Source organism: Apus apus, chromosome 1 (assembly GCF_020740795.1).
Source record: "Apus apus isolate bApuApu2 chromosome 1, bApuApu2.pri.cur, whole genome shotgun sequence".
Taxonomy (NCBI): domain Eukaryota; kingdom Metazoa; phylum Chordata; class Aves; order Apodiformes; family Apodidae; genus Apus; species Apus apus.
The window spans coordinates 192060824-192086756 of record NC_067282.1 but is presented as its reverse complement, the minus strand read 5'-3'; the positions used below and the strand labels follow the sequence as shown (position 1 = coordinate 192086756).

The following is a 25933-nucleotide window of genomic DNA, read 5'->3' as shown; positions in this document are numbered from 1 at the left end:
TACATGGGATGAGAAAATAAGTCACCTGTATCTGCACAGCAGTTGTAAGTCCCAACACACAGAAGTGTGATGAACAGAATACAACTAGAGAATGAGAAGTAGGAGAAACTAAGTAGTGGCATTAATAGCCTGGCAGAGAGGAAGGCAGAGGCCAGCCAGGATTCAGATACAATACAAAAGGGTCTTAAAGACAAATCCCATGTTTTTAAGTTAATGAAAAGATGTTCTTTGCACCACTGCTTAAAGTAGAGAGGAGGGTGGAAGATGACATTCTGACAGTGTCAGAAAAGACTCATAGTGCAAACCCAGCCTGGTTTGTTTAGTTTTAAAATGGTAGCACGGGTTGCATAGATCGGTATAGGTTTTCAAATGGTTCTCAAACATGCCAGTGTCATAGGAGTGATGTTCCATTAGCACAACCTGTTTCAAATCTCAGGGGAGCTCGGGAAGATCGCTGCTGGTGCACATCCCACCCTGCTTTGGCTGCAGCTGTACTTTGCAAAAGAAACTTTTTCTGTAGAGTTGCTGCTCTGTTGTGACTTCTTGTCTGCTCCCCCTAAATGCTTCAAACCTTCATTTCCTGGCAAAGGAAGCTCCAGCAGGCCAGAGGGGACGGAGGCTGGGCAAGCCCCTGGCCGGGCACCGCCGCCTCCCCGCACCCCGCCCGCGCGGCCGGTCCGGCCTCAAAGCATTTTAATTAATCATGATTGCGCTGATCGCAGGGCGCCCTGTTAATGGCGCGAGGGCACCTCCCTCCTCAGGCCTCGCGTCCCGCGGGCTCCGGCCAGTGCGGGGAGTTTATCCACCGCTTTCCCTCCGGGAGCTGCGGCCGAGCCCGCTACCGCAAAGCTGCGCTGCTGCGGGGCTCGGCCGGGCCGCCCGGGCGCTGCCGCCCGCGAACGGCTCAGCGGGCGGGACTGCTGGGCCGGGCCGGGCCGCGCCGGGGGAGGGCGCAGGCGGGAGGCAGGAGGCCCGGGAGGCCGGAGGCCCGGGAGGCCGCCTCCGCACACGCGGAGCTGGGGCGGGCCCGCCCCGCCCCTCCCCTCCCGCCGCCTTCCCCGCGGCGCTGCCGCCTGGCCCGTCCTCCCGTGCCGGCGTGCGGGTAAGTGGCTCCCCCTCCCCGGCAGCCGCGGCCGCGCCGGGGCCCTCGGCGGGCAGGCGGGAGGCGCGGCCTCCCCGGCGGGACCGGCTGCTGCTCCCAGCCTGGACGGGGGGCTAGGGCGGCTGGTGGGGGGGGCTCGGCCTCGGGGCAGCTTCCCGGGCTTGCCCCGGGCTCTCCCCGGCCCGCTGCGGGGCTGCCGCGCGGCCGGGCGGGAGGCAGCCGCGTGGTGCGGGAGCCCCGCGGCAGCCCTGCTCTCCTCCCGCCTCCCTCGGCTCGCCCGGCCCCGCAGCCTCAGGGCGGGCCGCGCCAGAGCCGGGCCGCGGGACGTGCCGCTCCTCCGGCCGGGGCCGGGGCCGGTGCGGGGCCGGGGCCCAGCCCGCATGGCCGGGCACGCTCCGAGCCCCCAGGCGGCTGCTGCCGCCCGCAGGGGCGGGTTTCGGGCGCTGCTGTATCATCGTGCCCTCCCGTCGGTCGCCTTTTAATCCGATCTGCCTCATCTCGGGGTAAACCAGCTCCGCAGCCAGCGCAGGCGCGCGGTTACTCTTGCGCTTCTTCTTTCAAGTGGGAAGTGCCTCGTAGCCCCCACCCGTCCCTGTGTCCGCCGGACACGGGTACAAAGCCAGAAGTAATCGCTCAGCTTCTCTTGCTCGAGAGAATCAAGCCTTTACCTGAGTAGTTAATGCAGTCTCTGCTAAAACACGGCCTCTGTTGACATAGCTGCAGAATCGCTGCTGATGCAGATTCCAGCTTGTGTGGAAGCACCTGTTTGCTAGGAAAAGGACGGAGACGACTGAGCAGCTGTCAGAAAAAAGCGCTTCTCTTCAGCAGCCTGAGCAAGTGAGGCAGCGTGTGCCCCACTCAGTTCCGCTTGCTCCTTCAGGTAATTATCCTGCAGAAGTTCTCCCAGGCCACCGTTTGGCACAGGATAGTACTTTGTTGTGTGCGAGTCATTCCTCTGCTGTGACAATAGGACATGCCTGACAACTTGGGAGTATTTGTGGCCAATGATAAACTCTTGCAACAATTTGTATCGTTCAGTAACTAGATATTACAGTTTTATTTTGGAAACATGAAATTTGTCTTGTTACCTCCTTTGGCGAGGGCCCTGGAGGATATCACTGTGCCAAGTGGTGTTTTATTTGCCTTGCAAAGACATTCACAAGCCATCTAGGAGCCTTTTCTACATCAGTGCTTTGTAATCTGAGCTCCAGAAATTTGGGAACATAGGAGAAAAACCTGGAAATGCTGGTGAATTGCTTCTCTTAGCTATGGTTTTTAATTCTGTTTTGTTTTTAAGGAAGGATTTTGTGTACTTTTTATTTAAGAATGAGCTGAAATTGGTGCTTTCTGCTTGAAGGCATGTTGATTTGCCAGTTCTGTGTGTGTTTTGTCACTCCTCTCTACAGCATCATGTACACTTGTTTAATAAGTCTCTCCTTATTTCCCTTTTATCCTTTATTTTTTCTAGTGTTTGTTTTCAGATCATCATTTAAGCAAAACATGTCAGGTGTTTCTAAAACAGTTGTTCTTGCCTCTTTACCCTAAGTTGGTGACCTCTACAGCAGAAAGTCCAGGCCATGAAATCAGCAGTGGCTAACAGCTAACTGGTAACAGTTAACAGCCCAGCATGTGGTTGATTATTGAGTTAGTAATGAGTCTTCTTTTAAAAATATACCCCTTTTAATTAAATAGAATATGCTATCTAGTGGCTAGGGAAATAATACTGGATGAATACTGCTCTGTGCCAGATTAATTTCTTAGTAACAGTTGAATCTTATGACTTCAGGAACTTGCCTGTTGTTGTGGGTGAAACTGTCTTGACTGGGCGAATTTAATTTACTGCCATTTAACTCCCCTAGTTGTTCCCACACAGTCCCTTGGGCAAGGCTGCAGTAGTGCAGAAGGTTGGGGTTGGTGCGGGGAGGTTTCTTTCTGGTGCTCCTTCTTTCTCGTTTCTTCTGCTTCCATGTGGGCCCTGCCACAGGCTGCATTTTGCTCGAGGATGCTCGTGCCCCAGCGTGGGCATCTCTGTAGGCTGCAGTCTTCTCAGGGGTGTCCCTGTCCTGGTGTGGAGAGCCTTTTTCCAAGAGTGCATCTCCAGCTGTGTCCTCAGCAGTGTCCCCATCCTCATGCCCCCCACCATGTCTTTTCGAGCGTGCTGTCATGTGTCTCCTGCTGTGCTTCCCGTTGTGCATTCTGCTGCTGGCAGCTTTCCCTTTCTTAAATAGGCTGGATCAGTGGTACCATGTGCTTGCTTAATGAGTTGCACTTTGGTTTGGTTCGTTATGGAGCCAACTGGAACTGGCTATGACCAGCACAGGGCAGGTGATGGCCTCTTCCCATGCAGCTCTCTGCTACCAAAGCCTGCAGTTTATCCCAGTATACCACTTGGGTGATGCTGGGAGAACAGTCCTGTCATTGCCTAATTATAGCAGCTCTGGTCTCCTTTCGCCAACAACTTAGAAATAAAACCAAAATGTTTCTGCTGCTTGTTGCTAAATGTGTTATGTCCCTAGGTTGGTAGCACTTTTACAGCTGTATTTGTTACTAACTTGCCCCTGTGAGTAGTTGTGTCTGCTCCCATATAACTACTGATATCTGGGTTCAGAGGTGGCCGGTTTCTGAGATGTTCACATTCATGTTTTGTAGTTAAGTTTTTTTTTTCTTGAAACTTTCTCAAACAGTTATTTTTCTGCTTTTTTCCAGTTCTGAAGGAACTTCTCCTGCTGAAGCAAAGGTGGCAGATTGAGTTGCCAGGGAAGAGTTGGAGCTCTGCTCCACCAGTGTAAGTAGTCGTGTTCCTCTTGGAGATCATTTCACTTCCTTGTTTTGTCCAACTCTTTCAATGATTTTGGTATCTCATCCCTCTTACATTTTGATCTGAATTGCTGCCACCTTGAGTTCTGTGTAGAATTGTGTGTGTGTTAAAGAGATGAGCATGTAAAAAGAAGATACGAGATTTCAGGTTTTGGAGAATTGAGCCATCCTCTCTCAATCCTTGCAAGATGGAATCTTGGTAGAACAAGGAATAATCAATATTTAACAGAAGGCTTGGGAACAAAAAGTTTCTTAGGCACTAATTGCTCTTGACATCAGAGCTTGTGTGCACAGGGCTGGTTGCACCTGTAGTAAGAGTTGGCAAGATTGGTGATAAATGGGCAGTGTCATAATGAGTCCTGCTCTTCTGTAGCCTAACATGCATGCTGCCTTAGGGACCTTTAGTCCCTTAACATCTCCCATGTCTCTTCCCAAGTACCTGTTGTTTTTAGCCATACAAAAGCTTTACTTGATGTTTAACTTTAAAAGGCAGAAAGTGTTGAGTTTTTTCTGCACTGTTGCAGGGCGCGGAGTCCTTGGCGTGAAGAGACTATGTATTGATACTGCTCTTACACAGACAGGAAATAAGCCATTGTTCTTGCCCCTCAGGGCTTTCTGTCCTACACCGTGCCTTAAACATGGAAACTGTAGAAATGAATAGTGTCTCCTTGAAACGTCCTTGCTCTGAGGATGATGTGGCTAATGCAGACGAAATTAAAAGACAGAAGATCTCAGAGAAGTCTACGACAGGGAATGACTCTGGGCAGAGCGTTGAGACTGTAACAGAACAAACTGACAAATCTCTGCTTGAGGACACGAAAAGCGAAATAATTCCCAATGAGGAAAGTGAGGAGCAGGAAGATGAGGAACTAGAGGACAGCGATGAAGATGGAGATCCAGAGAGCTTTGCAGACATGATGAAGCATGGACTGACAGAAAGCGATGTTGGCATAACTAAATTTGTTAGCTCTCATAAAGGGTTTTCTGGAATCTTAAAAGAGAGGTAACTCTTTCTCTTGTTACATATGTTAATTCCTTGTGTTAAGCAGCTGTTGTTCTCTATTTTCCTTTTCCAATGTGCAGGATGCAACTGGATTATGTGGGGCCACTTAGGAGGTTCATCACTTTCTTTTCCTAGTGCTGAGACTGAAAGAAAGGTTTAATTTGGGAGTTTTCTAGATTGTGGTTTTTTTTTCCTCTCCTCTTTCCTTCATTCCTGTCAAGGGGAGCTCTGAAATAAGAAGCTGTGTATGGATAGAAATACATGATGACTCTGACCTTTGCTGTTTGTCTTGCCCTCTAGCAGCAGCGTCCAGCATAAAACCTTACGCTTTGCACTCACCTTTTATATCACTCTTCAGTGCTGACACAAGATACACTGGAGAGCAGTACTGAAACCATCTGTCTTTGGTGGTTCTTTGCTTCTCCCTGACTTTTTTGTGCTAATGTATTTAGGCACGTATATTGTCAGGTTGTCCATTAGGCTTTAAGTTACAATTTGATTAGTTGTTATGTCATTTGCAAAACATAAAAAGGAATTTTATGACTCCAGGTGTTTTACATCATATATTTAATAAGATGTTTGGTTTTAGTAGATTTTAAAAATGAAACTTGTAGGTTGTTGGGTTTTTTTAAATTAAATAACATCTTTGAATAAAACAAAATGCAAATACAAAAACTCACTGAAGTGGGAGTTATTGTTACCCTGACTTAGCAAAGCATTTAAGGGTGCTTTGTTTACAAACCAAGAAGTCCCTGTTTTTAAATACTGGCTTCATACATACATAATTTTATATTATAAAGTGATAGTACATATTATGCATGCATTTAATCTTTATATGCAGCATTAAGCAGATAGCATAATGTTTTACTGGGGAACACAGTCTGTGCTGTACATCCTTCTGGGAAATATGTCAGTCTTGAACTGAGGTGGCCAGAGGTAGCCAGGTGGTAGGAACATTTGTGGGCTCATGGTTTTTCGTTGGTCCTGGTTTATAACACCTATTATTTAGTCCTGGCATTTTTATGGTACCAGTCACTAGCATGTCTAGACAGCTACAGATAATAAGACAGGACATATAACACTCCTCAGGAAGGGATTCTACCAATATGAGGTAAGGCAAGCAGGGGCTTGGGGAGCTGCAGTAGATGTTTTATTCGTCTTTCAACATTCATAGAGTAACAATTTTTTTTCTTACTTTCCTTTACTAGCAAGTGCTACTTAAAAATCATTTAGCATTTGCAACAACTGTCTGTGCTCTGTTAAAGTTAGGATGTTTTTATTATTGGACATAATGACTTGGTTGAAAATGTCACTATCAAATTATTTGTTGCTGTCATAGAGTATGCAGAGTAGCTTTATTAGAAAGATGTTCTCTATAATTTAATATATGTAACAGAGCTAAATTTGTCCTGCTTTCCATGAAGAGTGGCTAATAGGTGCTTTATTCTGCAAGTTATTTGAAGTGACAGAGCTAATGCATTTGTGTTCACATTGTTGCAATGCAGTAGAGTCTTAATTGGCAGTAATGATTAGGGTTGAGGAACAGTACTGATCTCTGCAAGCTGGTGAGAAAATGACTCAAAATAACTACAGAAGGTGTTTGGTTATCTGCAAAGAAGTCTGTGTTTAGATATGCTAGACTTTCTTCTGTGTTCTGGTGTTATCCTTCTGAGGGATACTAACAAACTTATTGGGAAAGGACTTAATGTGATTGGAATTTTTTTATTTTTTTAATTACAATTTCAATGTATGATTCTTCTATCAGATACTCGGACTTTGTTGTCCATGAAATAGGCAAAGATGGACGTGTGAGCCATTTGGATGACTTTTCTGTTCCAGTGGATGATGAGGTAAATACTGAGGCCAAGATTTAATAATGGCTTTGCTCCTTAAGGAGAACCATCAAAAGGCTGAAAGTTGTTCATGACGTTTCTTGGATGTTTGTTTTTTCCCCCAAAATATGTATTAGGACCCATCAGAAGAAACATTTACGGTTTTGTCAGATGAAGACAAGCAGCGTTTAGAGGAGCTCCAGCTTCTTAAGAATAAGGAAACTAGTGTTTCCATAGAGGTAAAATTAATAAATGATATATGAAGTTGGGGTGATGGGAGAATGGGGGAGGAGGTGAGTGAGTGGAAGGTATGAGATTTCTAGTGTCTGTAAAGTATAAGAGCAGTTTGAACATGATGCAACAGCTAATAATCCCAAAATGTTTCAAATTTTGGGTTCAATTCTGTCAAACCTTACAGATACACTCAAATTCCTGTACGTGAGTTCTCATTTTGATTTCAATGGGTCTGTACACATGAACTCAAATACAAGTCTTGCAGTTAATTGTTTTTGCAGTATTTTGGCTTTCTGTCTAATAGTATTTTACAGAATAATTATGTAAGAAGGATTAAATAAAACATCCACCCTGATCAAAGGCTATTTTCAAGGTCAGTGTTTAGTGGTTTAGTAGAAAAGAAGATATATATGCTCTTCTGTAACAAGAAAAATAAGATGGTACAAAATGAAATGGTTGGAAAGCAGCAGGTTGGAAAGGGGCCTGGGGGTATTGATTGACAGTCGACTACATACGAGCCAGCACTGTGTGCAGGTGGCTAAGAAGGCCAGTGGCATCCTTGCTTGTATCAGGAACAGTGTGGCCAGCAGGAATAGGAGGTGATCATCCCCCTGTATTAGGTGCTGGTGAGGCCACACCTTGAATACTGTGTTCAGTTCTGGGCTCCTCACTATAAGAAGCACATAGAAGTGCTGGAGTATGTCCAGAAAAGGGCAACGAGGCTTGTGAAGGGCCTAGAGCACAAGTCCTATGAGGAGCAGCTGAGGGAGCTGGGGTTGTTTAGTCTGGAGAAGAGGAGGCTGAGGGGAGACCTCATTGCTTTTTACAACTACCTGAAAGGAGGTTGGAGTGATGAGGGGGGACAGCCTCTTCTTCCTGGTGACATGTGACAGGACCAGAGGGAATGGATGCAAGCTGCACCAGGAGAGGTTTAGGTTAGATATTAGGAAGCATTTTTTCACCGAAAGTGTTGTCAGGCATTGGAATAGATTGCCCAGAGAAGTGGTGGAGTCACCATCTCTGGAGGCATTTAAACAGCATGTGGGCCTGGTGCTTAGGGACATGGTGGCGAGCTTGCGCTGGTAGGTCTAGGGCTGGACTGGATGATCTTGGAGGTCTCTTCCAGCCAGGGACATTCTGTGAAATTAAAATCTGGCATTTTTAAACATCCAAGTATTCCATATACTTGAAGAATAACTGTTGAGTTAAATTTGGGACACAGAAATAAGTAGGATTAAATGTGGTAATTTCAAATAAGCATTAATACATTAAATAATCTAGCCATCTGTTTTTTCCTTTAATGCATGTAGAAAAACTTTGTTTTGCCAGAGTTTTCATTTGAAGGGGGAATTTTATTAAGCACAAAAAAAAGGGAATAAATCTTAAGAATATTCTTCTATGAATGTTGAGATCGGGGTTTGTAACAGAGTTTATTATTTTTCAAACTAATTTCAGTGAGTACACCAGGCTTTCAAAAGGATACCTATACTGTACTTTAGTGTGATTTGATAAATTTTGCATGCTTAGAGAAAATCTAACTCAGAGAATCCCTCCCCTTTTGTATTACTTCATTTGGTTTCTGCGTGTGTGTGTATTAACACAGGTAATTGAAGACACCAAAGAAAAAAGAACAGTTATCCATCAGGCTGTGAAGTCCTTGTTTCCTGGGCTGGAGACTAAAACAGAAGATCGAGATGGAAAAAAATACATTATTGCATATCATGCAGCTGGGAAAAAAGCACTGGCAAGTGAGTTTCAGTGTTACAGCAGTTGGGTAAAGGAAATGCTAAAATTATCTCAAAAATAAAAATAGTTTCTAAGCACTTGAAGTGGGCCATACCTCCTAATGTAGTCTGGCTTTCCTCTTACAAATGATGCTGTGCATCTGAAATGACTAGGAACACAGGAGCATCTCAAATTTAAATTTCTACTTGTTTTTCTTTCCAAATCATTCATCAAATGCAACCATATTAGAAGTGAGAGGATCTTTTACTGTTTCAGTGCCAATAGGCAAAATAGGATCCTTTTATTTTCAGTATTGTTTGAACTTGGTTTTCATGAACTGACCCAGATATGTACATGTGCATTGTGGAATGAAGAGGTTGTAGTTGAAATGCATATGTTACACTGACAGTCAGTGTAATCTTACTGTCTTGAACATCCATGACAAAATTCTCAATGACTTGAATAGAGACAAGCACCTGTTTGTTTCCTCAGTAACAGATTCATATAAACTTAATATTTTAGCATGATCTTTACAGCTATTTCTGCTTCTAACACTAATTATATTTGCACAAAACTGTCTTTATAAATTATAAACCACAGTTACTATTCTGGAATAATCAAAATAATTAAGGATTTTAAAAATGAAGTATTATCCCCCTTAATCTTGCCAAATAATGCTTTGGTTACTGGGGATAAATTCCTATGTTCTACATCTTCTAATGTTATTACGAATTTGTTGCTACTGTAAGTTGAGGATTGTCTACATGCAGAATGTTGCTCATTTAACAAAAGGTGTTATGGTTTGGTTACACTGATTGCATTCCTATGTCATTTCAACCTACAAATGACAGCAGATAAACATGGCCCTTCCATTTTAAAGATGGAGGAGATGGGGAAGAGCTAAGGAGATAAAGTTATTTAAGTTACACAGTAGCTTAAATTAATTGGAAATAACACCATCTCCACATTCAAATTAGTTATTTTTAAGGCTTGTTCTAGGTAAATATGAGAATGTTGTAATTTTATTGGTACAATTATAATATGTTTATATGTTTTGTTTAACCATGTTCAGAAAATGTGTATGTTTGCATGCTTTATGCATGGAGTATGTATACTTACCAGCACAAAATTCTCCTCAGCCAGTTCTGTTCTCTGTTGGTTTGTAATGGTTTTACCTCCACCTCTTACTTCTGCTGCTTCTATTCCTTAACCATTGCTACAGTCAAGTGGTTGTTATTAAGCTGACCAGCATGATTTAAGATATACTCTATAAAAGAATGTAGGTATTTATGCTGAAAAGCATTTAGTTATGTGATTTTAGGCTTAAAACACTAGCTGGAGCACCATCTTGTGATGCAGAGGAGCATCATCTATTTAAAGTTGAATTCCTAAGTTGTGATGTTGCAAACACCTGTGCATGTTGGTGGAGATGTGTGCAGCTTCTGTGAGTGTGTGTAAATGCTTATGAATGTAGGTCTTAAGAGTGCAAGTTCTTTTTATTCAGGATTCTATTTACCATTCATGTTTATGTAGCCACTAACATGTCTTAGTCCTGAGTGGGTTCCCCAGGCAAGAAACATTTCACAAGTATAGAATATTTGAATATTAGTTGAGATATCCGATTACTTCTGTTGATAATGTAAAAGGTTACCAAACATACTTTCCTAAAATTTAAACTTAGAAGCTGCTTTGCGTCTATAGTAAGTTTACTCCCAAAATACTTAAAATACTGCCTTACTAAATTGTCAGTCAACACCTGTTTCATCACTGTCTACAAATGAAGTTTGTTGCATCTTCGATTGAAGCTTTCCATATGTTCACTGTTTGCCTCTGCACGATTCCATTGCATAACTGTCTAAATTGCTGTCATCCACCACCTAACTGTTGGATGCTCCCTAAAGCATAACAATCCCATAACCATAAACCTGCATGTTCACTTCTAAAAACCCTTCAACAGTCTAAAAATTAAATGCTACTCTTTTGTGCTCTTTATGCTATGCATTGGGACAGAGGTCAGAACCGCAACAGGTAAGAGATGTTGACATTTCATGCTAAAAAAATGAAATGCCAACCATTACGACCTCCTAAATAGTGACAAGACTGACCAAACTAGTAACAATTCATTCTTTAAAAAAACTCTACACATAAATAATGCTTAAAATTCCCTGAAACAGCCAAGATTTGGCTTGTGCTACCTCTTAGTGCAGTATAGACAGTAGTAATTCAGTGCAGAGAAAGTCTGCCAGTAGTAAGTGATGAGAGTTACCAGGTTTGACAATACTGTTTGACATCTGTGGTAAATTTTCCATAGATTTCATAAAGCCAAGCCTTTGACCTTCAGGCTCATAGTTCAGACACCACTTATCTGTGTTTATACAACTTTAGAAGTGTAGATCATACATCCTGATATTAAAAAAGAGCCTCTAGTCCTCAAGTTCCAGCAAAAGGTTTTGGAAAAGGGCTTGGAAACACAATTTTACTGTCAAAAATGTAACCACTCTGAAACACAGCAGTAAGGACTGCAAACTCTGTCTTGTTCATCTGCTCAGTTGAATAATTTCAAGTATTGGGTGAGGAATGGTGAAGTATCGGGACTGTAACTGCAGCCTCCCAGTGCTCAGCAGGTGGGTGAGGCAGTGTGGGGGGACCAGGTGCATGGCTGTGGTGCCCACAGCATGAGGAGCCCATTGGTATGTGTCGTACCTACATCATCCATTTAGTCTAGCCCAGGTTAGGGCTCAGTCTTTGAAGGGTGTTGAAATTACTGTGTACAAGATGGATTAGTTAAATGTAAAGAACCACTCCATCTGCGGGAAACTTTCCTTGTGAGTCATGCTCTATCTTCCTCTCTTATCTTCTAATTACTGAGGTCTTCTTGAGGGAGCTTGTGCTTCAAGCTGAATGTTTCACCGACTGTGTTTAACAGCAGTGGTGTCTCAAAAGGGACACTAGCAGGAGCACGAGGTCTCCCTAACAGGCTTTGGACCATACTGCTCAGTTTAGGTCCTAGGAATCTCCATAGGGGGGCGTTGCTTAGAAATTGATGATACAAGGCAAGTATTGCAATAAGCTTTAAGTGATTAAAACCTGTGTATATTGTATTTTGTACTGTAGCATACTAAATTGTTTTTGCAGAAGTGTGTGTGTGGATGGCAGGTTCTCAAAGAAAGCAAGAATTATCTTTTACGAGAAAGCTTGCTGAAAATTAAACACACTCACTGTCTGTGGGGAACGCTTGAGCTTTATTAAACGTGAACAAAAACAGCAGCATTTTCCAAGAACTTCCTTCCTGCATTGGTGTTTATGTACTGGAGTAGGACTAGTTTTTCAGTTAGCTTTTGCTGTTATGAAATACACTTCAAACCTTTTGGTACAAAACCAGGTATGTCTGCTTGGTGGCTACCAAGAGAATAAGGGACTTCTCATTTAAAACAAAAAAAATCCTTAGTTTTATTCTTATAAAACAAAGAAATGATAAACAAAGCACCTCAGAATTGGTTGCTTAACCTGTGTAGAATCAGTCCCCCTTCCCAGTAATGCCATCAAGACTGGATGATCATAGAAAGTTTTCTCTCTGGAGGCTTTTATGTGCAACAAAAGCTTGACAAATACGTTGACAGTTTTATTCCCTCCCAGATAATTTTACAGAATTGCAAATCAGTTTTTTGTCTGCAGGAGCTGAAGTTCTCTCTGCTGGCCTGCTCTAAACAAGGCACAGTATCTGGCTTGAATTATTTGTTAATGTCTCTGTTGTGCCAGGTTTCTCTCTCCTGTATCACTTTAAAAAAAAACACCTCAAAGTAATTTTTTGTGAGTATACTTTTTTTAGGCTTTTGTAGAAATATGACCCATGCTTTTGCATGACACACAGAAAAAATGCTACGGAAATAAAAAGTGTGTTAGTACTATAAATGGTAATTGTAGTCTTCCCACAAACCAGGGCTCCAATGGTCCTCCTCTATTAATTATAGAAGGCACTAGATGAAATGTGGAGTGGCTTTTATTGCTGGAAGTCAGTGTAATGATAATGTTTCTGAGAAATTTTGTTGGGCAATGGGGAAGTTAAAAAGGGAGTGGAACATCTCCCTTATGAGGAAAGGCTGAGGGAGCTGGGCCTCTTCAGGTTGGAGAAGAGGAGACTGAGGGGTGACCTCATCATTGTTTATAAATATGTTAAGGGTGAGTGTCAGGAGGATGGAGCCAGGCTTTTTTCAGTGATGTCCAGTGATAGGACAAGGGGCAATGGGTGCAAACTGGAGCATAGGAGGTTCCATGTAAATATCAGAAAAAACTTCTTTGCTATGAGAGTGACAGAGCCCTGAAACAGGCTGCCTAGAGAGGCTGTGGAGTCTCCTTTGCTGGAGACATTCAAAATCCACCTGGACACGTTTCTGTGTGATGTGTTCTGGGTGATCCTGCTCTGGCAAGGGCATTGGACTGGATGATCTTTCAAGGTCCCTTCCAACCCCTAAGATTCTGTGATTCTGTGAAATGACACAGGTGTTTTTTTAGATGCTTTCATGACAAAGGAACTGTCACCATTCAGCATTTTCTAGGTGACAGTTTACAGTCCAGTGGAAGGGGAGAAGGTCTTTTTCCATGTGATTTGCAGCTTTTTCTGTCAGTAATTCACTTTTTTTTTTTTTTTTAATCTTTGCACAAAGCAGATGGAAATCAGGAGAAATTGATTCTTGCATATTTGTTATAAATGTAGTTGCAGTGGCAAAAATACTGAATTTTAAAACAATGACACTTTACAAATTTTAATCTTTTGTTTTTAAAGATCCAAGAAAACACTCTTGGCCAAAATCTAGGGGAAACTACTGCCACTTTGTACTGTACAAGGAGAACAAAGATACTATGGATGCCATTAATGTCCTATCCAAGTTTTTAAGGTAAGGCTGTTGTTTCTGCCAACCTGGCTAGCATGCAGTCCTTCCCCTGTATGTTTCATGTTACTGGAAATGTTATGCTTCAGAATTACATAAGAACAACACAAGTGATTACTGTAACCTAATTTGTAGTCAGTGCTTAAAAAAAATATTTTAAAAAATCAAATGTGAAACTTGTGAGTTTTGCAAGAAGGTGAGACTGGAACAAAATGATCCCAAGAAAGTAACTGTGCCTTACTACTCCAGTGGAAAAGGTTCAGAATTGAAGTTGGCTGATTTGAGAGAGGCTTGGCAGGTCAAAGCCTCAATGTGTGTAACCTGAATTAAAAGCCAGTTTTTTTCCCCAGTGTCTGAATAAATGCAAGTATGTTATGAACATATCAGATATTGCTGAGATAATATGCTGATCAGTTTCTAAGCAGTTACAGTTGATAAACTGGTGTTCCGTGTATAAATTTCTCCATGGCAACTCGGTTTTAATTCCTTTCATCCCATCAAGTGCAGCAGCAAAAAGATGTGCCAAAGGTGTGATGTGAACACAGTGAAGTGCAGAGGAAGGACTATTTTAAAATTGGGTCAGTTCAGTGATCTACTCGTAGGAAAACCTCCCCACTTCCCCCCTTGTTTTTCCTTCACATTTCCTATCCAAAAATAAATGCTTGTCATCTAGACTCTAATTGGTGTACTGCTAATATTTGAGAACAGAATGGTAGGAGCACAGTTTGGTGGGAAAATGTATAATGGCAATTCTGCTACCTCCTGGTGCTAATAGCTGGAATACGTGGAAATACTCCCTCTGTGACAGAGTGTGAAGTAAAAAGTGAAAATGAAATGAAATTTTCCTCTGAAGGAAAAAATAGGGATAAAATTTTAAATTCTCATATCTATGCACCTAATGTGTATGCATGGTATTCAAACAGATATGTTATTGAAGTTTAAGAAAGAAATGGAGATGATTTTTATTTCTTTAGTGAAAGGAGTCATGTTGCTCATTTCTGCTTTCAGTGGATGTATTCAAAGTGCTTCAAAGCACATACTCTGAAAGCACAGTTGTGGAAAAAGTCATCGTATCTACTTATAATTAAAACAGAGAAGTTTCCTTGTGTTTTGTGTGCTTCTAGATGAGATCAGAAAATGCCACACGTAAAATTGTAGCCTAATTCTGGGAAATACATGTATATTTTCTATTTTTAATATAGAAGATCAGTAATTCTAAGTAATTATACTGTAATTTATGTTCGATCTGTGGCTATTTCAATATATGTAACATCTATTACTGTTGCTTTTAAGAGTGAAGCCAAACATATTTTCCTACATGGGAACTAAAGATAAAAGGGCTATAACAGTTCAGGAGATCGCTGTCCTTAGGTAAGTCAAAGTATCCTGGAGTATTTGCACTCCTACTGTGGTTGCTTGAATTTCTCCCTAAATACCCTGAAGACTCAGTATGGATGTGGCACAAATGGTGGAGTCAGGTCTCCACTTAGTAAAGCGTGTGTATTCATGAAGATACTATAATCTTTTTCTGTTCCCTGGTGATTGCTAGTATTTTCAGTCAGTGGTGCACTGCATGGCTCCCATGTAACAGCAGAGAAACAGAATGGCATGGTGAAAATTATGTCCCATTTCCTTCTTGACTTTCGTTTCCCCTTTTGTCCAGCTGGAATCCTATTTTCTTTCTCATTGAACTCTCCAAACAGCTCCAGAGAAGTCTAACCACTGCTTTTGCTCATCTGTCAGTAGCCAGAAGGGGCAAAAAATGATGACGATTTTTTCTTGCCTTAACCTACTCCCAGAAGTCACCTACTAAGAGAAAATAAAATTTATGTTGTCATATTCCAAGATAATTATATGGTTTCTGGGCACTTGAAATTAGTATTACATCCATAACTGAGAATTATGGATGCCTCAAAGTCATATATATTATAATATCTGTTTAACTAGGTGGAATATTCTGCCTAGACTACTATTTACGACTTCTGGAAAACTGTACTCTGCAAGTGAGGAATTCCAAAGCTTGAGAGTCAGAAATTTCATCAAATCCTCATTAAAAGGAGGGCATTCACTACTTAATTGTTAATATTTTTCCTCCCAGTAGTTTGCATGTGGATATGGTTGCACATATAAAAGAAATTGTTTTATAAATCCTGAGAAGCCCCAGATTCTTGTTACTGTGAGGCAGGTTTGCAACATGATGACCCTTTAACTTGTGGTGTACCCATCCCAGGTGCTGTTCCCTTTTCTTTTAACGTGATCATCTTTAATGTTGAGTCCAGGAGCTTTATGGAGTGGTGAGCATTGACTGGGAGGAGTGTACTGATCTGTGGTGTCTGTTCAGTAGTGCCACAGTACCTGGCTCTCCCGCACAGCAGGACTAGAGGCACTGCTGTGCATCAGCCCACTCTGAGCTGAATACACTAGCCATGCTAGTTGATAGACTTGTCTATCTTGGCATAAATTTTAGTGAAAGTGTCAAAGAGCAGCTCAGTGATGCAAGGAGCAGGGTATGTGTGGAGAAGGACCCGTCTTCTCCCCCCACATAAGACTAAATAAAATGCTTCCAAAATACTAGCAGCAAAACGAGAGATACCAGCAACAGGTTTCATGTTCCTTCATCTTCATTAAGCTTACCCAGTAGCTAATTAACTCAGTGTTTACAACTATGCTAACTGGAGTATTCATGGTGTAGTTACTAGAATAAAGCAGAGTTCAGCTTGTGGAGTACAGAATACATCACTATTGCAACATACTTTTTTCTTTTTTTAGTTCATACTGTAACACAGATGTGAAAAGAGTACTGACAGTCTTTGTTGCAGTATATACTTCCTCTTGTATGAGGAGCCTTAAGAATTACCTGTTCTTTTCTTTTAGATATTTCATTAAAATACTTTGAAAAGGCAGCAATAGAAAATTGGGGAAGCTGGAATCACTGCTTTTTGTTTTGAAGTGCCAGCTTTTCTATATTTATTTAGTTACCAGCTTATCTGAACATAGGTTGGTCACTGTTGTCTGTTTCTTTTTAGAATCACAGCACAAAGACTTGCTCATTTGAATAAATGTTTGATGAACTTCAAATTAGGAAATTTCAGTTACAAGAACCATCCACTGAAATTAGGAGAACTGCAAGGGAACCATTTCACTGTTGTTCTCAGGTAATATGTTTTGTATTTAGACAGTTCTGTTAGAAATTTTTTTCCTCTGTAAATAGTTAAGAGGCATCAGTGCATCTCCTGTTCTGAAAAATAAGTCCTATTGCCAGGAGTCTGCTGAATTTGAGAGGTGCAAGCAGTGTTGACATTGAGCTTTAATATTATGGGGATTACGAATTGGTATAAGTTCTTAATCTGTCTAACTTTCTTTGTTCATGCTAGAAACATAACAGGAACTGATGACCAGATAGAGCAAGCAATGCACTCTCTCAGGGAAATTGGATTTATTAATTACTATGGAATGCAAAGATTTGGAACCACAGCTGTTCCTACATATCAAATTGGCAGGTGTGTGCTGTTTTGATCCTTTTGTTTTTATTTAATCCTTGTGTAATTTATGGTGTATTTTGGGGATTCTTTTCCTAGCATGTTGCATGTGCCAGTTTTAATTTTTGATTCAAGAAGGAACTTGTTTCTGAACTTGCTTCAGCAGTCATCTTGCATAATACCACTACCTTTAATATTGCATAAATCTAAACACTAATATTTTTTATTTGTGTAAGTTGGCTAAATTTCCTTAAAATGTATTTAATTAGTTCTTAATACACTTTCCTGTTTAAACCTTAGAGCTATTCTACAAAACAACTGGAATGAAGTAATGGATTTGATACTAAAACCACGACCAGGAGGTAAGGACTGAAAAATGATACATTAAGTGTTTCTGCCTCTCCTCCTCCAAGAATTTTATGTTCGGGAAAGACTTTTAGGTTTTGATTCTTTTAATTCAAAAGGCCATTTGTGAGGACAGCTTTGCATGTGTTAGACTTCACCCAGTTTAGCAATGGAGAAGCAGTCATCAGGCTCTACCTGCCTTTTTGCTTCCCTTTCCTTGCTGTGCAGTTTCTTGCAGTGGGGGTGAAAAGGGACCTGAATGCTTAAACACAGAGTCTCAGACTTCACATGAAGCTTTCCAACCTCAAATATTCTGTGATTCTGTTAATCTACCATGACTGAAATTTTAATTTTTCTACTGTTGTAACCAAAGGTGAGATAAATGCCTCCTGGTATGTTGTTAAAATATTTTTATTTTACATCCTCATTCTAGCTGAAAAGGGATACTTAGTAAAATGCAGAGAGGAATGGGCAAAGACTAAAGATCCAGCAGCAGCCCTCAAGAAACTGCCTGTAAAAAGGTGCGTGGAAGGACAGCTTCTACGTGGACTCTTAAAGTATGGAATGAAGAACATAATCTCTGCATTTGGCATAGTGAGTGTAAAAGTGGTGTGGGGTATTTACTTGAATAAATGCTCTTTTGATGGTATCTGGCTGAGTTTGAGATAGACTCATTGATGCTTCATGACTAGAAGGTTAAGTGTAAAATATTTACATTTATCTCAGCTTTTTGCTCCAAGTACTACTACGTGGTAACTGGTGACATCTGTAATTAATGTATGCATTTCTAATTTATACAACCTTCTCTCTGGTATGTCGGAAGCAATACAGTTACAGTTAGTAACCATGTGTAGTACAGATCTGAGAATTGTGCAAAAGTTCAGTATCAGCATTTTTCTGTCACTTTAAAAGTATAAACCAAACTGATCATGTGCTAATGAACCGGCTTGGCTTACAGGTGGTGGATTCTCTGTCATTTTCAAGTACTTGAATTTTACATTTCAGTAATCAAGATCAGGTACTTGGAGAAAATACCTCATCACTGCAAACTACGGGGTCCATTGTAGGAGCTGAGGAATAATAATAGTTTGTGAAGAAGATAATTAGAGTAACACTGTGCTTTCACTTCTGCAAAGTTTACTAAAGATATCAGGAGCTTGAGTATGAATTCAGTGTTTTGTAATAGCTCTGTGTGTTTGAACTGTTGAATTAAAAAAAATAATAATTAAAAAAGCTTTTTTTTTTTAACTTAAGCATGGGAGTTTTTTGTGCAGATTTTAAATGCATAAAAGCATTATTTCTTCACATACCCGTTTCCCAAATAATGAACAAAAAATAAAATTTATATATCAAGAAATAGTGTTAATCTTGCTCCTGGAAAAGATAACATTTCAAATACGTGTCTTTTTGGTTATGATTGAGAGAAAAAAAATAAAAATACATAATTTAATGTTTTACTTTTTTATTTTTGGTTGTTTTTTTTTACTTCTAGATACCAAGGAATAATCGTTTAATGTATATTCATAGCTACCAGAGTTATGTATGGAATAATATGGTGAGCAAGAGAATAGAAGAATATGGGCTTAGAGCTGTACCAGGAGATCTCACACTTAAAGGAGGTAAAATCAGACAAACAAAAGCTGGTGATGCTCTGTAGTTGAGTGTCCTAGCAAAACGAGGCACACATCTGTTGATGTGATACTGCGTGTTTTCTTTTCCCTCTCGTTCATTTTTGTCCAGTGATTTCCAAATCCATTGGTCTGTTTTAGTCAAATTTTGCACAGAGTTGGAAGTTAGGTATTACATTCCCATAAGCTGTTGGTTTGCTTGGTTTTTTCAAATAGCTGGGTAGGGAAGAGAGACTATGAAGGACTGATTGCTCTCAAGGATTGACTTAAGCCTAGTTGAGCTAAGGAGAACTATAGAAGGATGTTGAGAATGTTCAAACCACCAAAGTTTTTCTTTACATTAGTATCTTGTAAAGCAGAGACTCCACTCAGTTAAAACTTTATTCACTTGGATTTGCTCTGGCATTTCCAGAATGAGTGAGAATATTCATTTCTCCTTCATGTATGCCTGATGCCTGGTTAGGGGACTGTTCGTCTTCCAGTCCTTATTTATTCAGCACTAAAAGTCACAGGAAGCCAGGTTGTGCTTCTGCTGGTAACTGCATCAGCCTTGAAGACTGGTACTTGTCTTGGAAATACTGTCTATTAAGTGGGAATAAAACATAGTATTTATCCATCTCAAAGAAAGCTTGTTTTGATCAAATGGTTAATTTTAAATTTAGCTGTTGGTAACTGTCACAGCCACTCACACTGCTAACTTTTCATTTTTCTGTCCTGATTGTAGCCACAGCTGTTCATATTGAAGAAGGAGAAGTTGATAACTACACTATCCATGATGTAGTGATGCCACTGCCTGGATTTGATGTTATCTATCCAAAGCATAAAAGTAAGTCTGACATTTTCAGAGTAAGTACCTATGTTAAGTCAGCTTTAAAACTCTTCTTAAAACAAAAATTGTTATCTATGCAACCTTGATGACCATTAAAAAATGCTCTAATTCAGACCTCTGATAATACCATGTTAGCCTCTCCCATTGTGGTGATAATAATCTACACTGTACCTTGTTTCATTTAACATAAAACTGTTTCATATTTGTTATTAGCTAGTAGCTTTTCCAAATAAAGAAATGTTTACTGAGGCAAAATTATTTATTTTAAAACAAGAGGAAAAAATGATGAGATGTTAATTGAAACATGTATGCATTTTATTTTTAAAGGAGAAAACAAAGAAAACTTCCAGAATTTGTAAGACAGGCAAACACCTGAAGATAGGAAAAAGAACCAATTCTGATTAATTAAATGTTAACCAATAGGAATGTTAAACAAAACAAAAACAAACCAAACAAACAAAAAAACAAACCAAAACAAAAAAAGACACAAAAAAACACACAACAAAAAAGCCCCCAAAACAAAAACAGTGTTTCATGTCCTGTATATCAAGTGTACTGGATCTAAATAGTTTTTAAAGGAATAGGTTCAGTGATCTAAATTATCTGCATGGAACATGATGTTATTATTAAGGAATAGAGTTATAGAATAATTTTGGTTAGAAGGGACCTCAGGAGGCCACCTGGTTCAGCCTTTTGTTCAAAGCAAGGTCAGTGCTTTATCCAGGCCAGCTTGCTCAGGGCTCTATCCTGTCACATCTGAAACTTTCAAGAACAAATAGTCTCAAATTCTCCTCTAATTCTTCTCCAAGCTAAAGAAGCCCATTTCTTTCAGACTCTCCTCACAGGATATGTGCTAAAAACCCTGGCCATTGGGGTGGTTCTCCATTGGACTCATTCAATCAAATAGCATCACTACTCAAAAGTGCAGTCTGTGAGTGCTCAGTAAAGGGCAGTAATTGTATTTCTTGGTGTAGCTACTGGTTAAGCTTCTGTTTCTGCTGGGGTGCTCTGTTAAGTCTCCTTTCCACTGGGAGTTCCAGGTGACTGTCAGCAGAGTAGCTCCCTAGCCTGTACCATTGCAAGGAGTTATATCACTCTCAGGTAAAGGACTTTGTCCTTGCTGATTTCGTGAGGTTCCTCTTGCCCCATTCCTCTAGCCTGCCTAGGTCCCTCTGAATGCCAGTACTGCCCCTTGGGTATATTGACTGCTGTCCCACCTTGATTTAGCTGACAAACTCGAGGTGAATTATGTGTGCTGATAAAGGTATTTAACAGGATAGATCCCAGTTCCTTGAGGGACTCTGCTTGTAATGAGCTTCTAGGTAGAGCTCAAACCAGTATTGACTATCCATTGAGATGATGAACCAGGCAGTTCTTTATCTGTCTAGCAGTCCACCTGCTGGAACATTCTAACCTTGGTCGACTGCCTTGCCAAAGGCAAGGTAGGCAACTGTCATTGCTCTCCCCTCATCCACAGATGTAATTATTTAATCTTAGAAGGCAGTAAGCTTGGTGGATCTTGTGGTTTTTCTTTTCCTCTTTCCCTCTTTGGTAAAACTATGCTATTACTGTGTGTCCCAAACATGTTCCAAGCAGGTTAGCTCCATTATTTTTCTCAGGGACCAAAGTGAGTCTGACTGGTCTGTAACTCCCTAGATCATCCTTCTTGCCCTTTCTGAGGACGGGTGCAGCACTTGGTCTTCTGCAGTCACCTGGGACCTCCCCAGGTATCTGATGTTTCAGAGATTGTAGAGAAAAGCTTTATCATTACATGAGCCTGCACTCTCAGCCTGTATCTTCTTCTGCTAATGGTAGTCCCTCTCTTTCCTGAACCTTGTGTCCAGAAACAGAGGCATGGGTGACCTTGCTGGTCAAGACAGAGGCAAAGGAGGCACTGAGACCATCAGCCTTATGTCTGTCACTAGACCAGGTGCCCTGCTTAGCAACAACCCAACATTGTATTCTTTCAGTCCTGATGTTGCAGTTAAACTCTTGTTGCTCTTGATGTCTGTTGCTGATTTTGACTGTAAACTGAGCTTTGGCTTTCCTAACACCATCCCCACGTCTGGAAAATGTTTATGTATTCCTTTTTGTATCTGGCCCTAGCTTTCACCTACTGTGTGTGTCCTCACATGTGAGCAGAACCATGAGTCCCCTGCCTAGCCAGACCAGTCTCCCAGTATGTGTGCTTGTTTTCCTCAGTGTTTGGGTGAACTTCTCTTGTACTTGGTTGTCCTTGAAAGACCAGTCAAGTCTCTCGAGACTCTGCCTGTCAGAAGTAAATCCCAGAGCTAGGATCCCATTTATCACCCATCGCTGAAACACTTGGAAAGTAAAGGTCTGTTTGTGATTAGGTGTGGCACTGAGCCACAGTTAGTTAAAAGATTGGAAAGGAAAGCTGCAAGTTTCTACATTCAATATATTTATACTGGGATTTGCCCACAGTAAGCCTAAATTATCTCCATTTAAAATTCCCAAGTGCATGAAGTAATGCTGGCAATTGCACTGCAAATCAAAGCCACTGGGCAGCATTTTAGTTGCAGGATATTCTTGTATTTCCAAGGCCTTCCCTGTCCCTCCCAGTTGTGCATCACATGCCCTTAAAGATACAAGACTGTAATAGACTTGCTCCTTCTGTTGGCAGTGTACTTAAAGGTCCCTACCAGCTAATTTCCTAACTCCTTCCACTCAGCTGATTTTTCACACATATAGCAATGGATAGTCTGGCCCATGTCATTTTTTTTTTTCTCTCCATATACCAGAAATAAGTCTTGTGAAGTTTGGATTATGGCAAAGCATGCATGAGATGTCAATGAAATGTCAAAATAATAAATGTATTTTGTAGATTTTGTTGTCAGATTAAATTTTGATTTGCTAGAATTAATTTTTGGTTACTGCCTCTATTAATCAGGTGGTAGAAGCCACTGTTGTAATAACATTTGCAATAAGTAATTTTAAACGTCTGTAACATTTATCCTATCTAGGCTGAAAAACTACTAAATATAAGGGAATGATCCTTGAAAAAGGGCTGATTTAGTTTTTCACGCTGGGCTCACTTCTATTAAGTATTTTCCTCTCTTGCAGTTGGTGAGGCCTACAAGGAAATGCTAGTAGCTGACAATCTTGATATCAACAACATGAGGCATAAGATCAGAGATTATTCACTTTCTGGAGCCTACAGAAAGATTATCATTCGACCTCAGAATGTCAATTGGTAAGTAGGAGGATAAGGGAAATTACACTTGAATTCCCAGTGGAGAGTATGTGTGGGATGACTTAAGAACCATTCAGTTGACCTCACAGGATGTACATGTGGGCCTTTCAGTTGTAACTGCCAGATTGGAACAATAAGTAGTATAACACATACATAGGTTTATACAAAACTATAAACATATTTTATTCAAAATAATTAATGATTTCAATTTTTTTTGTATGTTATAAAGGGAGGTTGTTGCATATGACGATCCCAGGATCCCATTATTTACTACGGATTTGGATAAACTGGAGGGAAAACCATTACCAGTTCTTCCTACAGGTAAGTAGATTTTTCTGCTGAAGTTTGACCTGGCTGTTGGCTTTATCTGCAACATATTGAAAGCTCTTTTGAGGAAGAGCTTTCATTTAACTAGACTGTTAAGTAATGGTATTAAAGATCTCCCAAGTTAGGTGTCTAAATAAGGACCCTTATTTTTCAAGAGCGTGAGCAATTCTGCCAGCAGTCTTTATTGGCTGTTCCATTTTCTTATAAACACCAGTAAAATTGAGTATATGCTTAACAAAACATGCCTGTGAAATGCATGAAGATGGAATTAAGCCAGAAAAATGTCCATATGCTTGAGCATGTATTACTTGTGCTGAAGGTAAGAGACTGCTCAAATACCTAACAGAATTCAATGGTCTGTTTGCACTATTTTCCACAAGAAGTGGAGACTAGGAATTCAGTTTTGAGAAAACAAAGGTTTATCTTATTTTGAAAAGAAGAAAATGCCACTTCCTGTTGAGAGAAAACATTAAAAATAAGTTGTTGTATGAAATTCCACTGTGGATTGTAAATGGGAGCGCGGTGGTGGTGGTTGTTTAGTTGGGGGGTTGGTAGTGGAAAATTTTAGTACAGTTGAGATGGCATTTAGAATAAGCATTATTTATGCCCTTAACTTTTTCTTGCTTTGTGTCTCCTCTTACCCCTCATGATAGATGGTAAATTCAGGGCACTAAAGATGGAGTTCTCCCTTCCCCCATCCACTTACGCCACCATGGCGATTCGAGAAGTTTTGAAAATGGACACAAGCATAAAAAACCAGACACAACTGAATACTACCTGGTTACGCTGAATGAACTGCAAAAATTGCCTAGATTTTAACATACAAAAAGTGTTTTCCTATTTACATATTCTGTACAAATCTTTAAAGATTGTTAGTACGAGATTTGTATTTTTTTAAGTTTTTATTAGTTCTAGCATTTTAACTTCAGTAGTGATTTGCAAGGTGGTGCTTGTAATATACAGATGTGACTGATGCTTTTTAATGAATTAATAAGTTGCTTGAGCTGTAACATGGGTGCATCTTTTAGAGAAATGAGCTTGTAATAAGACCTGGAAGGATGTTTAGCTTTTTTTTTTTTTTTTTTTGGGCAAGCACTGAATGTTTTAATTTGAAGTCTCTTCAAATACATGGAAGTTACAGCCTAGGAAAATGAGTTACAACAAAATAAAGATATCTGGCATCTCTGCTGCAGGATAGAACCAGGAATGTTTGCTGGTAGAGGAGTCTGGGAGCGAGGCTTTTTATGTGCTGGAAAGATGTACAGCTGTTTTAATTAGTTGGTCTTTTAATTGAGAAAATACGTGCGTGTATTTTCCAGCTTTACTAATACCTGTACCACAGAACAGGTACTGAAAATAAATTAACCTAAAAGCCGAAGTTACTGATCCATATCCCATTTGTCCACTGCTGGCAGGAGCTCAGCTGGGCTTCTAGTAGAAAAAACATTACAAAGGTGTTCTAGAAAGGCACTGCCTTTTCAAATGTATGGCCCAATAAAAACCTTGTGCTGCTGACATCACGTCACCAGAAGGCGGTCACCCCAGTTCCCTGCTGGGGGGGGGGGGGGCCCCTTCCAGCCCACGAACCACCTCAGGCTGGAGGCTCCCGAAGGGGGAGGCTGCGCTTCCCAACCCCGCGGCAGCTCCCGGATTCCCCAACCCCGCGGCAGCTCCCGGATTCCCAAACCCCGCGGCACGTCCCGGATTCCCAAACCCCGCGGCACGTCCCGGATTCCCAAACCCCGCGGCACGTCCCGGATTCCCAAACCCCGCGGCACGTCCCGGATTCCCAAACCCCGCGGCACGTCCCGGATTCCCAAACCCGCGGCAGGTCCCGGATTCCCAAACCCCGCGGCAGGTCCCAAACCCCGCGGCAGGTCCCGGATTCCCAAACCCCGCGGCAGGTCCCAGCTTCCCAAACCCCGCGGCACGTCCCGGATTCCCAAACCCCGCGGCAGGTCCCAAACCCGCGGCAGGTCCCAGCTTCCCAAACCCCGCGGCACGTCCCGGATTCCCAAACCCCGCGGCACGTCCCGGATTCCCAAACCCCGCGGCAGGTCCCAGCTTCCCAAACCCCGCGGCAGCTCCCGGCTTCCCAAACCCCGCGGCAGGTCCCAGCTTCCCAACCCCGTGTCAGTGCGCACGCGCCCCGCCCCGCCCACGTGACCCCGCAGCGCTGGTGACGCGGCAGGGTCGCGCGCGGCGCCCGCTCCTGTCAGCGCGGGGCGGCGGCTGCGCGGGCCCCGGGTCCTTGTCCGTGGGCCCGTCCGTGTCCCGGTCCCTCCGGCGGGCGGGAATCCAGCGGGGAGCGGCCTCCCGGCCCCGTGTGAGCCCCGCCGCCCGCCCCCGCCCAGCCTGGGTGGGAGCGCGTTGGCCGCGGGCGGTGAAAGGGGCTGTTCGGCCGCCCGGCCTGGGCCGTGCGCGGCCGGGGGTCTCGGGCAGCGCCTTCCCTGGGCCCGCAGAGCGTTCTGACCCTCCCTGAAACGGCCTGGCCCTCTGGCGAAGGTGG

General features: G+C 41.8%; 1 protein-coding gene across 2 annotated transcripts; it reads left to right on the top strand.

The window, feature by feature from the left end:
• Positions 1 to 1019: 1019 nt before the first annotated feature.
• Positions 1020 to 24802, top strand: PUS7 (pseudouridine synthase 7). 2 transcript variants are annotated; one of them, XM_051613120.1, is made up of 19 exons: positions 1020 to 1102; positions 1820 to 1982; positions 3809 to 3887; positions 4444 to 4922; positions 6688 to 6772; positions 6892 to 6993; positions 8592 to 8736; positions 10724 to 10741; positions 13497 to 13608; positions 14896 to 14973; positions 16629 to 16757; positions 16977 to 17102; positions 17382 to 17443; positions 17860 to 18020; positions 18919 to 19045; positions 19779 to 19880; positions 22968 to 23097; positions 23327 to 23418; positions 24078 to 24802. In XM_051613120.1, the coding sequence occupies exons 4-19, from the start codon at positions 4558 to 4560 to the stop codon at positions 24212 to 24214; spliced, it is 1971 nt and encodes a 656-aa protein (XP_051469080.1). In that variant the 5' UTR covers positions 1020 to 1102; positions 1820 to 1982; positions 3809 to 3887; positions 4444 to 4557; the 3' UTR covers positions 24215 to 24802. The 2 variants fall into 2 exon arrangements, with proteins under 2 accessions (XP_051469080.1, XP_051469090.1); XM_051613130.1 differs by lacking the exon at positions 10724 to 10741 and having other exon boundaries at positions 1021 to 1102.
• The last annotated feature ends 1131 nt before the right edge of the window (positions 24803 to 25933 follow it).